The 15,322-nt window shown below is 40.5% G+C and overlaps 1 protein-coding gene across 1 annotated transcript in view; it reads left to right on the top strand.

The window, feature by feature from the left end:
• The window catches only part of LOC119735700 (GPN-loop GTPase 1-like), a 30,718-nt gene that overhangs the window by 4,412 nt on the left and 10,984 nt on the right, over window positions 1-15,322 (top strand). The window contains exons 3-12 of the mRNA XM_038209556.1: window positions 82-226; window positions 2,125-2,203; window positions 2,860-2,954; window positions 4,123-4,168; window positions 6,071-6,217; window positions 7,136-7,218; window positions 8,042-8,081; window positions 8,786-8,894; window positions 10,222-10,308; window positions 11,412-11,527. Of these exons, the coding sequence (XP_038065484.1) occupies window positions 82-226; window positions 2,125-2,203; window positions 2,860-2,954; window positions 4,123-4,168; window positions 6,071-6,217; window positions 7,136-7,218; window positions 8,042-8,081; window positions 8,786-8,894; window positions 10,222-10,308; window positions 11,412-11,515 (935 nt within the window). The 3' untranslated portion in view covers window positions 11,516-11,527. The remainder of the gene's footprint in view (window positions 1-81; window positions 227-2,124; window positions 2,204-2,859; window positions 2,955-4,122; window positions 4,169-6,070; window positions 6,218-7,135; window positions 7,219-8,041; window positions 8,082-8,785; window positions 8,895-10,221; window positions 10,309-11,411; window positions 11,528-15,322) is intronic.

The following is a 15,322-nucleotide window of genomic DNA, read 5'->3' as shown; positions in this document are numbered from 1 at the left end:
GTTCCGATGCACAGCCCTAATGTTAGTATTCGAATGACTATTGCATTTCAAGTTCTCCTGTTATTTTGTTTGTTTCTAAAGATATTCGTGACACAGTCAAGTACAAGGAGGTGATGAAGCAGTACGGACTGGGCCCCAACGGAGGAATCATGACCTCGCTCAATCTGTTTGCCACACGCTTTGACCAAGTCATGGAGTACGTGGAGAAACGTAGCCAAGAAACAAAGTAAGAACACTGTAGGCCAAGCCTGCTTTAGAATCCTCCTTCTCTGGCTGTCAAATTCAACAAAGCCACCCCAGTTGTTACAATCCACCAAGTGACTGTGAGAGCTCCGGCCTGCCTACAGAAAGCTAGCCCTTAGTCAAGTCCCATGCGCTTACCCAGACACGTGACGCACCCCGGATGCTGACACGTAAAAAGAATAGCACGAGCGGCATAGCCGCGAGGGCCTTTACCATCTCGTGGAGAACGCTTATGGTTTTCTTTACATTTGTCTACCGATTTGGTAGACATGCATAATGTATTGTGAATTGACCAATGAAAATGCAGAATTACTAACGTAAATCAGCCGTCGTCTGGCGCCAGACAGGACGCGCGCCATGGCCCGCGTGCTGTTGCTGGTAACCGCAAACCACCATTAGATGATTGGTTTGTATTGCTTGATTTATATTACGTGAATAAGTGATGAGTTCCATGAGATAGTAAAGGCCCTCGCGGCTTGGCCGCTCGTGCTAGTCTTTTTACTTGCCAGCATCTGGTGTGCGTTACGTGTCCAGATGGTCCGGGTATAGGCGCGTGGATTGACTAGCTGTGACTGTTTATCTAACTTGAAACAGCAATGCTTTGACTTTAGCAGATGAATAAGCCAGCTGTACCTAGTTGCTTGTTTTTGTTGGTTAATGGAATTCGACTAGCCAAAGTGCCTACAAGAAATACGATCTGCCTGTTGGTGACTAACCTGTGAATAAGTTAAAAGCAGGGGAAATGTATTGAATTTTTGACTGTCTGCGACTGATATAGTAGTCTGAGGATCAGACATTCACATGTGCAGAGCCATGGTCGAATGTCTCAAATACCAAAATATATGTCAAAACAGTTTTATTAAATTACTAGAGCGCTAACTCCTCATTTTTGCGCGCGGAGACGCTTTGAAGCCGCTCTGGGCGCAGACATTTTGAATTTATGTGCGTGTTTGTAGAACACAATCAAAATAGATGGATTGAATTTTAAAAGTGTTCTCTAAATGCAACGCGCAAGTAGAAGATACGCAAACAACTTAAGCGCCTCATGACGGTTCAAAACATGTCAGGGCAAAAAGCACATGCACAGCGGAGGGACGCACACACGTAGAGCAGAGTGAAACGCTCATTTGCTGATCATGCGTTTCGGTTTTGGGCGTATCGATGACGCACTGGTATGGAATACAAATGCAGATATGCAAATAGCCGTACAAAAGCCGTACAAAATTTCGAGTTTTCCATAGGTTTGTGCACAAACATGGATGCAACCATCAGGCATTACTTTGTACATCGAGTTACCTGTAGCGCTCTAGTAATTTAATATAGCATCTATGGTCAAAACACTCCTACTTACTTTATAACTAGTTGACTTCTTCCCTTTAATATTGGTGGTTGTTGCTGTTGTGTTGAGTGCCATGATATACAATGTAGATGGCATGGCGCTATAGAAATCCCATTTATATACATGTATATCCTAACAAGTAAATTGTGTGCGACACCATGCCAACCAATCGGAGTCGAGTTTCAAAGTGTGACATCATTTCGATTAGAAGTGTGGACTAAGCTGTTGATTGGTCAATTTGGAGGCCATGCTCTTGTACATGTAATACAACAACGGGTCACTGAAGACCGGATATAGAAGGTGCCCGCTGAATGGTCAGAATCTCGAGGTCAAGACGCAGTCTTGTTTAGCATAAATAATCCCCGAATCTGCTCACATATCATAGACCCTTGCTGTGCAAGGTGATAATCCGTATACTACTGATTAGAAGATTTGATGGGATGTCGGGACCCAGTCAGCATTTGAAAATTCTAAAAATGTTGATATATTTGAAACTTAAGTCATTGTTTATTGTTTGTTTTTTTGTTGTTGTTTACTCTCAGGTATGTTATTGTTGACACTCCAGGCCAGATTGAGGTGTTTACATGGTCCGCTTCGGGAGCTATCATCTCAGAAACAATGGTAAGGACACAGGTTGATCATGATCAAGACTAGCTAGACTATGAAAGCTGGCCCCCAAAACTATTAGGTCTGAGGGATCTAGCTTTTCATCTGAGTCAAATTTGTTAGGCCAAGGTGAGGCTTTAAGAAGTCTAATTCACAAAAGTTCACTGTGAGTCAGTAAATCGGGTACAAAGGGACCAGCAAATGGCTGCTCCTCACCTCTGCGAAGCATCCAGAAACAAAGAAAGCCCTTTTTTTGTTCAAAAATAACGGAAAACCAGAGGAATTTTAACTTAAAAGGTACTGGTAGTTGTAAAAAGTCGATCAATAGTCATTTGTGAATGAGGGGAGTGTGTGGCCCAGTGGTTAGGGTTTGTGACTCATGATCAGAGGGTCCGGGGTTCGAATCCAGCCTGCTGGTCATATATTGTGTCCTTGGGCAAGGCACTTCACCCCCACTTGCCCCTCTCCACCCAGGGGTATAAATGGGTACCGGCATTAGCTGGGGAGTAAACCTGCGATGGACTGGCATCCCATCCAGGGGGAGTAGAAATATTCTCAGTCGTTTCATGCCAAGGAAACCGGAGATAAACACCGGCCTGATGAGCCACATTGGCTCGGGACAGACTTTACTTTTTTACTTTCAAAATATTGATTTTGGTTTTGTTGAATAGGCGGCATCCTTTCCAACGGTGATCGTTTACGTGATGGACACGGCACGCAGCGTCAACCCAGTCACCTTTATGTCCAATATGCTGTATGCCTGCAGGTAGGCTGACTTCTGTCCTTACTTGAGGATCTGAATTCACTGAATTTCTGGATTTCCCGAATAAAACGGAAGGTGCATTTTAGAATATTTGTGGATGGTAATCAAGAGTTGAGGATCGTGGCCTAAGATCATTGAGCTTTTAAGCAGAAAGTTTTGCTAAACGTTCTTTTGTGGGCGTAGCAAAAAATTAATCAGCGCTCAACAATTGATCATACAGCTGTCCATTTTTGAATAATTTAGTATTTGATGACGGAAAACTGTGTTGGACCGAATATTCGGATGTTCAAAACTGCCAGCTGCAACTGTGTACTGCACTGGTAAAAAAATGCATGAAGAGTGTGCCCGTAAAAATTTGCTTGTGGTAGTGCTGTAACTTGGGCTTTGACCTGCTAAATTGATGTGATCCATGAACCACTGTCGAACAAAAAGTTACAGTCGACAAAAGCTGCAACTTTATGATAAAATAACTCACAATCATGTGCGTATGTTCATAGTTTTTTTTTATTTCAAATATTCAAACTATCAAAATGCGATTTGGAATATTTTCAATTATTCAGTGTATATTCGGGACCTTTTGCACACTGTGCGCACACGTGCCTGATGGCGTCGCATACACAGTTGTAATTTGCCTGCGAAGATAGCTGCTATGAGAGGGGTCTATTGTTCGCATTGAGAGGGGTCTATTGTTCGCATTGAGAGGGGTCTATTGTTCCCAGTATGCGCAGTGGCCAGGGCCTCTTTTCATGGAAAAAAATGACAGACAGCAGATTTTTACAACTTGTTGTGTAATGAATACAATCAACCAATAAAATAACATCATTGTCGTGTGTGTATGTTCAAAGTTTTATTTTATTTCAAATATTCAAACTAGTAAAATGCGATTTGGAATATTTGGTTGATGATCAAATATTTTCGACTATTCAGTGTATATTCGGGACACACTGCACACTGTGCGCACACGTGCCTGATGGCGTCGCATGCACAGTTGTAATTTGCCTACCAAGATGGCTGCTATGAGAGGGGTCTATTGTTCACAGTATGCGCAGTGGGTAGGGCCTAAAGGATCGCTCTTTTCTCTTTTCTTGGAAAAAAATGAAAGACAGCAGATTTTTACAACTTGTTGCGTAATGAATACAATCAACCAATATATTTTTTTTTCCCCCAACAGCATTCTATACAAGTACAAACTTCCCTTCGTAGTTGTCATGAACAAGGTAATTGTTTAACCCTAAAGGGGCCGGGTTATTTTGACCATCTCTCAGCCGGGGGGGGCGGATTCCGCCCCCACCCTAAGATCTCGGCCATCGAGTGACGACATTTTTTGAAACTCGGCACATGCATAGAGCAACTCTTTCTAAACATACCCAAGAAATTTCATGACTATAGGTCAAAGGGTTTTGGAATTATGGCTAATTAATTATTCATATGTACGAATGGCAATTCTGCTCTGTGTACACGACGTGTATGCGAAAATTCAGTTTTCACAGCGCGTAGCGCCGGAAAATTTTTCGCTACGCGGCAACCCGTGGTCTGATTTTTATGTTTTTGGTATCAAAAGATGCGCAAAGCTCGAGGCTAAAAAGTCATAACAGCTCGGGTCGCGAAAAAAATTTTTTTAGAGGCTATCACGGAAAATGTTGAGGGGGGGGGCGGATTAAGAGACTTTGGATTTCAAATCAGTTATAGACGACTTGTGATAAAATTGACCTATCACTGTTTGTGTGTTAGCCACGCCCCTTAGATGGTTATGTGATGCGATCAAGCTAAATGAGTCGTTTGTCGGAAATTTTTATTGGGAGATACAGGCCAAAATAGGGCCACTTCATCACATCACTTCTTCACATCTCTTAGTGTTCCAACTTCCATAATTTTTTAACTAAAGATGGTATCAGCATACGGTTTTCACAGCAGTAATGCTGAGATTGTGCTCTTTTCAAATCTGTAATAAAAAATAGTTTGACCAGTGTCGACAAATGACTCGTGTAGCTTGATTGCATCACATATGGATTTTTTGTACATTAAGTTTTGTTTGTTGCAGATTTTGTGCATTCCACGTCCATTTGTATATCATGTAATTGGATAATATTTCACAAGCCGCGTTGACGCAATTCTACCTGGATAGGTTAATTGTGATGGACTTTTGATGGATTTGTGATGGACTTATAACAAACTTGCGATGGACTTGTGGTGGAATTGTGATGGACCTGCGACAGACTTGTGATGATTTTTGATGGACTTATGATAGACTTGTGATGACTTGTGATTGACTAAACTACGACTGTGCTTGAGATTGATTAAATTACAATTTTGCAGAAGTCATTGAGCCCTTCCGTTGTTTTTCCTTCTTCGGAAAATTCATCTCAAATTCTCAATACATTCCCAGGATTAGTTACGGAAAAGTCCCCGCGCAATTAATGGGCCATCGTTTGAATCTTTACTCAGTGAACAGTGTTGCTATTATCAGTTCTGAAGGATTCCAGGGGAATTGTTCAGAATTCTTCAAAGCAAATTCCTGATTCAAAATGGGCTCATTGCGGATTAACTTTGCCGTAACTTATTCTCTGTATACACGGCAATTGCACCATAACATGTATGTAGAAACAGTATGTAGAAACAAATTCCACCATTAAGAAGCTCAGTGAATAAACTTAAAAATATGTGATGCGATCAAGCTACATGTACATGAGTCGTTTGTCGACCCTGGTCAATTTTTTTTATTACAGATTTGAAAAGAGCACAATCTCAGCATTACTGCTGTGAAAACCGCATGCTGATACAGTCTTTAGTTAAAAAATTATTGAAGTTGGATGTGATGAAGTGATGTGATGAAGTGGTCTTATTTTGGCCTGTATCTCCCAATTCAAATTCCCTACAAACGACTCATTTAGCTTGATCGCATCACATTTTTCAAATCCCCCTTATACATCCGTCATCTAGTAATGGTCAAGGAGATTACAGACTAGGAGCTTTGGATCATTTCTCTGAATCATTAATTAGATATCATGGTTAATTGACTCAGTCACAGACATAACGCTTCCTTTCATAACACTGAAATTGTCCATATTTGGTAAGATAACTCCATAACTCCATATTGTATTTCTGCCTGTACTGAACAGATCGACATCGTGGACAATGAGTTTGCCCTGGAGTGGATGCACGACTTTGAAGCGTTCCAAGACGCGTTGAATCAGGAGACGTCCTACACATCCAACCTGACCCGATCCATGAGCCTTGTTCTGGATGAGTTCTACCAAAACCTCAGAGTCAGTACTTCTGATATCGGCCCCACAATACTTTTGTTTCGATATATACTGGAAACATTTATTTTGATACTGGGAGAGTGTGGCCTAGTGGTTAGGTTTTGTGACTCGTGATCAGAGGGTCAGCGGTTCGAATCCATATGTGTGTCCTTGGGCAAGCCACTTCACCCCCACTTGCCTCTCTTCACTCAGGAGTATAAATGGGAACTGGCATTAGCTGGGGAGTAACCTGCGATGGGCTGGCATCCTATCCAGGGGGATAGAAATATCCTTGGTCGTTTCACGCCTAGGAAACCAGAGATAAACGCCGGCCTGATGGGCTATATTGAGTCGGGACAGACTTAATACTTACCCACTTTTTCCTGGGGACTTAATTTCATAAGCATCTCAATTTCCAAGAGCTTTGGAATAACATGACCAGCATATTTGTCTGGGACTGGAGCCCTATCTCTTGAAAGCCATTCAAAGGCACCAGTTTAGATGCAAAGAAGAAGCCTCAGTTGATGGGAAAAGCCATCATAGAAAGATGTGTTTTGAGTTTCTATGTGAATGCTGTGATGTTTTCCGTGTCTCTGTGATCTCTTGGATGTTTTGGCCTCTGTATCGATGCCTTGGCACTTTGTTTACTTGGACGCATTTCTATAGGGGTACAAAACTGTCGTCCCCATCAGGCTCCCATAACAAAACGCACATGTAAACAAAGTGTAGCGTCATCAGCACAGAGGCTTATCCCAGAGCCAAAACATGTAAAAAGCTCTTCCACCGTAACTGGCCCAGCAAGCCTGGGGAACTAAAATATACCTGCCAACTGACCTTGGCCAATTGAGCCTGGTCTGAACCAGCAATAGGTTTAGTTCGTAGGTGTACTTTGGTGTTCAGTTCTAGTAATGTTCAGACTTTACTTCTGTCCTCTTTTGCCAGGCTGTGGGTGTCTCTGCAGTGACTGGACAAGGACTGGACGCATTCTTTAAAGCCGTCGATGAGGCAGTTAATGAATATGAAACGTAAGCTTTGTCTGATAACCTTCACAAGTTTCTGTTGTATCGTTATATAGAAGCTTATTTTGCTTTTCCTACCAGTGTTACAGTTGGGGAGCTCGTGATATATTAAAGTCCGTCACAAGTCCAATCACAAGTTAATTCACCAGTCCATCATAAATCTGGTCACTCTTAAATCACAAGTTGATACAAGTCGATCACAAGTCTGGTCATAAGTAAATCACAAGAATTCACAAGCCCTATCACAAGTTGCAGGGAATGAACAAAAACAAAATGATTTCCTAAAGTTGCCACATGTCAAGATAGCATAAGGTAGTCAGGTTGGCATAGCGGTACTTTCCTCGCCTTCCACCGCTGTGACCCGGGTTCGAATCCCGCCTGGGCCAATATGTGGGTTGGGTTTTCAGTCCCTGCCTGATTCCGTGGGTTTTCCTCAGAATATTCTTCTGGGGTTTTCCTCCCACCTCTAAAACTGTAATTTCTTCACATTGTCTTCTCTTTACTGGGCCCCATGGGAGACCAGTAGATTCCACTGAAATGGCTACCCAGTTAGAATAAGAAGTAAATAAAATACATAATACATAGCCTGTGATTGACCTAGGATTGAATGACTTGTGATTTGACATCTGATCTATCAATGGAAATGCTCTTCAATTTCAACAATATAATGTACAGTTCATTTCGTCGGTCGCACCACGAAGGGACGTATCGTGTGCACAAAATCCATAGAGGATTGTCACTTCGTGGTACACCGACGAGTTGTTGCACCAAGCAATTTTCCCCTTAATAAAACAAAAAAAAATAATGCGATAATTGTGGTTTATTTCAGGGAATACAAGCCAGAATATGAAAGGATCAAGAGAGAACAGGTAGACTTTAAACCCTAACCCCCTAGGGCCTTTTTGCTAGGAACCATCCTCAATCCTACAAAATCCTCCAAAATGGTGCACTCATGTTCAAATAAAGGATACCCAGCGCCTCAATCCTTCAAAATCGTCAGACAGTCCTGCCTCTCAAAATGCATTCATCCTCAATCCTCCAAAATCCTCCTCTTCTTCAAACACCATTCATCCTCAATCCTCCAAAATCCTCATCACCCTCAATCCTCCAAAATCCTCATGTGCTAAAACACCATTCACCCTCAATCCTCGAAAATCCTCGTGTGCTAAAACACCATTTATCATCAATCCTCCAAAATTCTCCAAAACCGCCAAGAGGATTTTGGAGGATTAAGGAGGGTTATATAATGTACTTATAAAATGTTTATTTAAATGATACAAGGAACATCATGTATGTATATACATGTATATAGTTTTATGATTAAAAAAAAGGAAATTTGAGCCACTAGTTCTCCTGGTAGCTCTCAAGTCAATCATATGTTTTACATTTTTTGTTTTATCATCTCATCTTGGGCAAGCCACACCACCCCACTTGCCTTTCTCCACCCAGGAGGATAAATGGGAAAACCCGCATTAGCCAGTGATAACACCGGCCTGATGGGCCATATTGGCTCTTGATAAATTTGCCTTACAATGAAAATACCAAGTTCAAGACACGTTTATTTATTTTCTAGATTGAAGCGGAAGAAAAGAAGAAACAAAAGCAGTTGGAGAGATTAAAGAGGGATAAGGGCAAAGGTCAAAGTGTCACGCTGCCTGGGTCACCCGCTGCCATGGCAACAGGTAGGCTTTATAGTTTCATTTCGAAAATTTCCCCCAAAACTTGAGGGGTAAGTACATTGAGGTTCCAAGGAGAGATTGTTTTTTTGAAATGTTTGTCAAAAATCATGTGATATTTCATAATTGTTAAGTCTTACTAAGACAGTTCACATACATTGTATTTCTAAGGAATAAACACAATTACAAACAAATTAAGCAGGCTCATCTCGTTTATATCTCATTGTATTGTATCTTTTTACCTTGGTGGTAGCATTGGAGTAAAACATGTAAATTGGTAGGGGGTCCCTGGCTTTTGATTGTTCTAGCTATTCTATCATCGTGTGTTTTAATTTTAATATCGGTTATTCATAAATACCTACATGTAAGACAGTTTACCCATTCCTATTGGCCAAGAGCCTGCCATGTGGTTTGTTTTAAACCACTGCACACCAGCTGGTTTCAAACACAATTTCTGCGTTCTGTGCCACATCGGGCAGTACGCACCACGCCCCGCCAATTTCCATATAAGGAGATTTTTAGCACTACACCCACGAGGCACATACCATAAACATGGCCAGAGGGGTGTTTCACAAAACATGAGGTAAACTTTTTAACTTGTTTTATGTGCTTGGCCAGTATTAAACAAGTGCAAGACCAAACGATTCAGATGTAGTCCCCTGCCCTATTTGACAACACTACTAAATGAATAAACACCAATGTATAATTCATGTACATGTATTACCATTTCTTGCCCAGTGATTTTATATTTTTTTATTTAAACAATAATGTACAATTTAAGTCCATTTCATTTTTTTTTGCTATAGAAATGTATTTCACGTAAGGCCGAGACTCTATCCTCGTACAGAATGCAGAGGAGGCTTTTTTTTTAAGTTCAAAGTCTAAATACATGTACATGTACTTTTAATATCTACATGTGTATATGTGCTTTATATTTGTTGTTTTTTTAATGTTGTAAATGTCATACAATTCAGTTTCTAACTGCTATATGTCATGTTTTAAAATAAACCATAAACCATAAACAACAAGTATGTTTAAAACCGGCTAGGGTCCTAGCCACGGATCATGACCTTCGCCTCGGGCCATTATCATTATCATTATTATTGACCATGCTGCCGGCTGGTTTTAAGCATACCTGTTTAAAACTGGCCATGCACATATATATTCCCTTATTAAAAGGCCTTCATCATGTACACACATGTATGTAGCCGACCACAAACCATTTTACTTTCGAAACATGTAGCCTTACAAATAAAGGAAAAGATTTCTTGGAAAAAAAAGATCTGTTATATTTCCATTTATTTTGAATAAAGCTTTATAATTTGTCCATTAGATACAGGTGACGCGATGAGGTCACCTGTTGCACTTGGTCTCGGCATCCAAGACGATGACGATGATGAAGATGAAGATGACAAAGATGGTATAATATTGTTATTATCCTCGTCCTTTATATCTATTTGCACACATTCCTCATGTACATGTATTCTAAGGTGCTTTTGGCTTTGTGAAGATTTCTTTGCATTATAAACATGATAAATACACAGTACATGTACATTGTAGATGTGTACTAACATCAGCAGTAGCGTGGCATAGTTGTCTGGAGCATTGAATTCGTGGTCTGGGGGTAATTCTGCAGGTTGTGGTTCGAGTCCAGCCTGGGGTTATGGTGCGTGTGCCCTTGGGCAAGGCACTTTGTCACTCATTGCTTCTCTCCACCAAGGAGTAAATTGGTACCTGTGAGGGCAGAGGTGGTTATTGTGACTGATTTTAGCTGCTTTGCGCCAAAATGGCAGCATCGAGCTGTATACTCCCCAGGGAGCTGAGGTTGTCTTTGGAATGTTTCATTGGCCCAATGTGCAGGGTAATAATGATGTGGTGCCTTGAGCATCAATACTGATGGATACTTGCACTTAATAAATACACATCATTATTAACTCTTTCAGTGCCCGCGAAATTTGAAAAGTTTAACCCTAAATTGCCCAACTTCGAGCGTTTTTTTAATTGTTCAAAATTCTGTAAAAAAAAAAAGGAAATATGTTTTACTCACTAAATTTGTTGTTGTTGCTCTCTGGTATGTCCTTGGTACATTGGAAAGTCAATAGTAGTCAGGCACATAGTGCTACACCCTGAAACACTGTCCTGCACACAGGGGAATTCCGCACTTTTTGCAGAAAATATGATTGTCAGTGATGCGCCCTCTGGCAAGAACTCGAATGAAACAAATAAATACAGGTAGTACCTGAATGAAAATGATATTATTAGAAAGAGTGAGAGCGCCCCTTGTGATAACATGTTTACTCTACCTCGTACATGTACGAGGTTTGGCGATTTTAAGTACGAACATTAGGCCTACCTCGTACATGTACGAGGTTGGCACTTCGAACTAACAAATTTACCTTGTACATGTACGACTTAGGCACTGAAAGAGTTAAAGAGAGAACTTAAAATTTGTTAGGGAGTATGTGGGGGGCATCTTTATTGAGTGTCATCTCAATATTTTGATTTTCGTCTTTGCATGTACAGAAGAGGAAGAGTTAAGAGAGGCGGAGTCATTCCGGAGGTTTCTGCAGAGCCAGGGTGCTCATCAATCCAGCCAACGTGAGGGGGACGGTAAACCAGGAACTTGACACACAGACACTGTGAGTTACATGTAATTCCACTTGCTACCCATGGGTCCCTGTACTGCTCCAAACCGCCCTGCCTGTCTCCTTGCACTGCTTAAATCATGTAAATTGCCTAATTGCTGGGCCAAGGGTGGATATAATTTGGATTTTGTTTGCCTATCCACTCCGTTCACAAGTACCCCCTCACCGGCAAAGCAAGTACAGTTGGGGGTGACCAACCTAAGCCATCTTGCTTGACTGCAATTCATTTACCGCGGCCACTGCGTGTACAGGGGGAGTGTGTGGCCTAGTGGTTAGGGTTCGTGACTCATGATCAGAGGGTCCGGGGTTCGAATCCAGCCGCTGGCCATATATTGTGTCCTTGGGCTAGGCACTTCACCCCCCCCTTGCCCCTCTCCACCCAGGAGTATAAATGGGTACCGGCATTAGCTGAGGAGTAATCCTGCGATGGACTGGCATCCCATTCAGGGGGAGTAGAAATATTCTCAGTCGTTTCATGCCAAGGAATCCGGAGATAAACACCGGCTTGATGAGCCCCATTGGCTCGCGACAGACTTTACTACTTCCTTACTGCGTGTACATAGTACAAATCCCCTGGTGTACGTGCGTCACACACAAGGAACGGTGCGTGTCAACCAGCGAAATGTCCCACCAATGGGACGTCGTTGCTAGGTAAAAGGGGGCCTTTTTTTGTCGGCGCACGGAGCCCATTGCATCCAGTCGCAGTCCCAAGCAGCTGGCGGTAGAGGGCTATGGGTTCCATGCACGAACAAGAAAGGGAAAGAATGTTGCAACCTGACGCCACTTTTATCTTCATATCTCATCTCAATAAAGGTCAGCCATTGCAAAAATGTTGAAAATACATCAATCTGGGACTGAGAAACATTTGCCATTTTGTTAGGAAACACTTTAGACAATTCTCTTGGCTCTCCATAAATTTGTACACAACCGCTGAAGTAGCGTCTGGATACTACATTCTTTCCCAAGAAAGTTTTATTTGACAACTTTTGAGAGCGTCATGGACAGGAGATAACTTGTGTGTACTGGTTCGTGCGCATACATGTACATGTATATACACAGCTAATTTTAGACTGATGGGTCTCCTTTACCCTAGGTCCTTAACCTTCACTTAGACCGATGGGTTTTCCTATACCCTAGGTCCTCCCTCTACTGAGACTGCAACCCTACTGTTCCACTTCAGGGGGCAGTAAGCTTGCTCTAGGATCCCAGCTACTTGGCATCCACACAGGATGCAACTTCACACTTCATCGCTCTCGCTTCTGCTACATTAGTGTAAACCTTCTTAGAGTTGAGGCACTCTCCTGAAGACGGTCAGAGCATACTGACCGGAACGTCGAGTTTATACCTCTGGTTCTTTTTAGAACCATTCTCTTAGTCATTAGTTGAGAAATTATTCGCACATGGTGTTTCCGCAAACCTTTTATTATTTAGTATCTCCACCATGCAAAGCCTCAAATCTTACTCACAACTAATTTTATTCTGACTGTGCACAAGACATGGTTTCTTTGCGCGAGTGGTCTCCCCCAACTCTCTCTTTCTTACCGTTGAGGGGGTACTTGTTTTGGGTAACCCCAATTCGGTGTTCTGGTTCTTTGATATGTTTTTTAACCTTAGATCACATAGACTTCAATTGATGAAATCAGTTCACATGAAAATACATTTTTTTTCTTTTAAATTAACCACGACAAAGGCTTTCCTTGTTTTAATATTTGAATGTTGTTGAGGTTAATATTTTATTTCACACTTAAAAATATAAGAATTTTTTTTTTTTTAATTAATCATAAAAGTGATAATCTGAAATGATTGAAATATTCCTTTAGTAATTTAATGACCGACTGTGCATGGATAGTTAATGACCAAAAGTTTCCTGGTTTTGTAGAAAAAAAGAAGCAAAAGAAAAGGACTCCTTTGTGGAAACAAAAGTCAATTTTTATAAAATTCAACATTTAGTGTATCAAACATTACAGCAACTGTGCAGAGTAAGTAACAGCAAAACATGCAGCTGGTCCAGATTTTGGTCACAAGTTTCTGTACACAAATTTTGCTGAAAGTTTGTAAACAAAGTTGATTCATCCATGTATTTTCAGTTGACGTGCCATTACAAATAGGCAAGACGGACATTTTGAATGAGAAATATGAAATGTAGATTTTTGAAAGAGAAAACGTAGACACTAGTAATTCTTAAAGATGTTAATACAGGGTGGTTAAAAAAAAAGGATACCCACATTTGACAGCAGTTTTCACCTATTTTTAAAAATTATTTTTAACTGTCGATTAGTAGTTATTAAAGTACTGGCCTTTAAGCAAAAGTGACGAAAACAATTCTTGCATTTGCACATTTTTTTAAAGGAGCATGACATTTGATTGTTATGTTATGTTATGCAACAATGAACTTAACGCACAGCTCATTGAGTAGATGATCTTAACAGTGACATGAATAATTGAACAGCTTCAGTAAAAGTTACCAGGGCAAAATATATTTTGGTGGGAAGGTTTTTAATTTTTAGGAACTACGAAAACGTCCAATTTACAAAGAATAACCCGTGGACAAGACTGATTTTTGGTGACCTGTATTCAAATTAGCATAACATCTCTATTTTTGCGACTTTTACTAAGCTTTTTTGACCATGCATGGTTAAAGACCTATACTTTACGACTATGTGAAAAAATATTTAAAATAACTTCATTAAGTTGGTGAAAATTGCTGTCAAAAGAACCACCCTGTACATTAAACGCAGCTCTCTTAAATCCAATATCACTAACCAATTGATATGAAATACTTGTACCATTTGGAAAGGTCACTATGTACAGTATGCATGTTTGTGTTTAACATTAGTAAAAACGTACATGCACAGTGTAGAGCTCTCTTTGATACACAGACATACACGTATAAACACATAGACTGCCAGGTCCCATTCGAAACTGCACGCACATTCAGTGATTTCGCCGTGCCCGACTAAAATCAAAACTATGGGCAAATTCACCTCTCGGTATAGGGATTTTACACACACCCAAACTGTTCCATTAAAAAAATTCTATGGAGTTATTTTTTGATTGTGAAAAAAATCCCTTGTGTACTTAATATGATTTAGGTAGATTAAAAAACAATAACGTGCACAACTTTTTTTCAGTCGGATTGTGAGTAAAAAAGCCTTTTTTAACTCAAAAATTTGTGTTCTGTATGTAAATGTATGTATGTATTAAGTGCGTATCCACATTGAACGCGCGTCGCGCGGTTACGCGCACTGTCAACAAGCGTTTTGCCCATACTTTTTCAAATCATGGTTTTCGCGCACGACTTGCGGTCTATGCATTTATATGTCTGTGATATGGTAGGCCTATATACATGTGTCCGTGTCTTTTGGCTAGAGCTTTGTCTAGGTCTTCCTCATTTACAATTACAGCATGTATCAAGATTACATGTTAACATGCTGACAATAAACATAGCCACAGCCATGACAGCTCTGAATACCATTTCAATGACAGTAATTATAGCCTTACATTTTCTAGCAGTCTAGTGTCTTTGTGAGGCCTATTCGTCTGTGTGTTGTTTTTTTAACTATCATTCAGCAACTACAAGTTCTGCAAGTACAGGTAGTCAATGTGATCAATAACTTTGCATATATGACAAATAAATACTACATAATTTGATGTTTAAAATATATCAATTCTAAATATTTTTACAAGCAAAGTTCAGCCATTTTCAGTCCACTAGTTGTATCTACATGTACATACACTTATCAGTAGGATTACAAATTTTAAATTACTTTTACATTTGTAATACTTTTA

This window comes from Patiria miniata, unplaced genomic scaffold (genome assembly GCF_015706575.1).
Source record: "Patiria miniata isolate m_02_andy unplaced genomic scaffold, ASM1570657v1 HiC_scaffold_29, whole genome shotgun sequence".
NCBI classification, from domain to species: Eukaryota; Metazoa; Echinodermata; class Asteroidea; order Valvatida; family Asterinidae; genus Patiria; species Patiria miniata.
The sequence above is the reverse complement of the archived record's forward strand: the minus strand, read 5'-3'. Positions and strand labels throughout refer to the sequence as shown.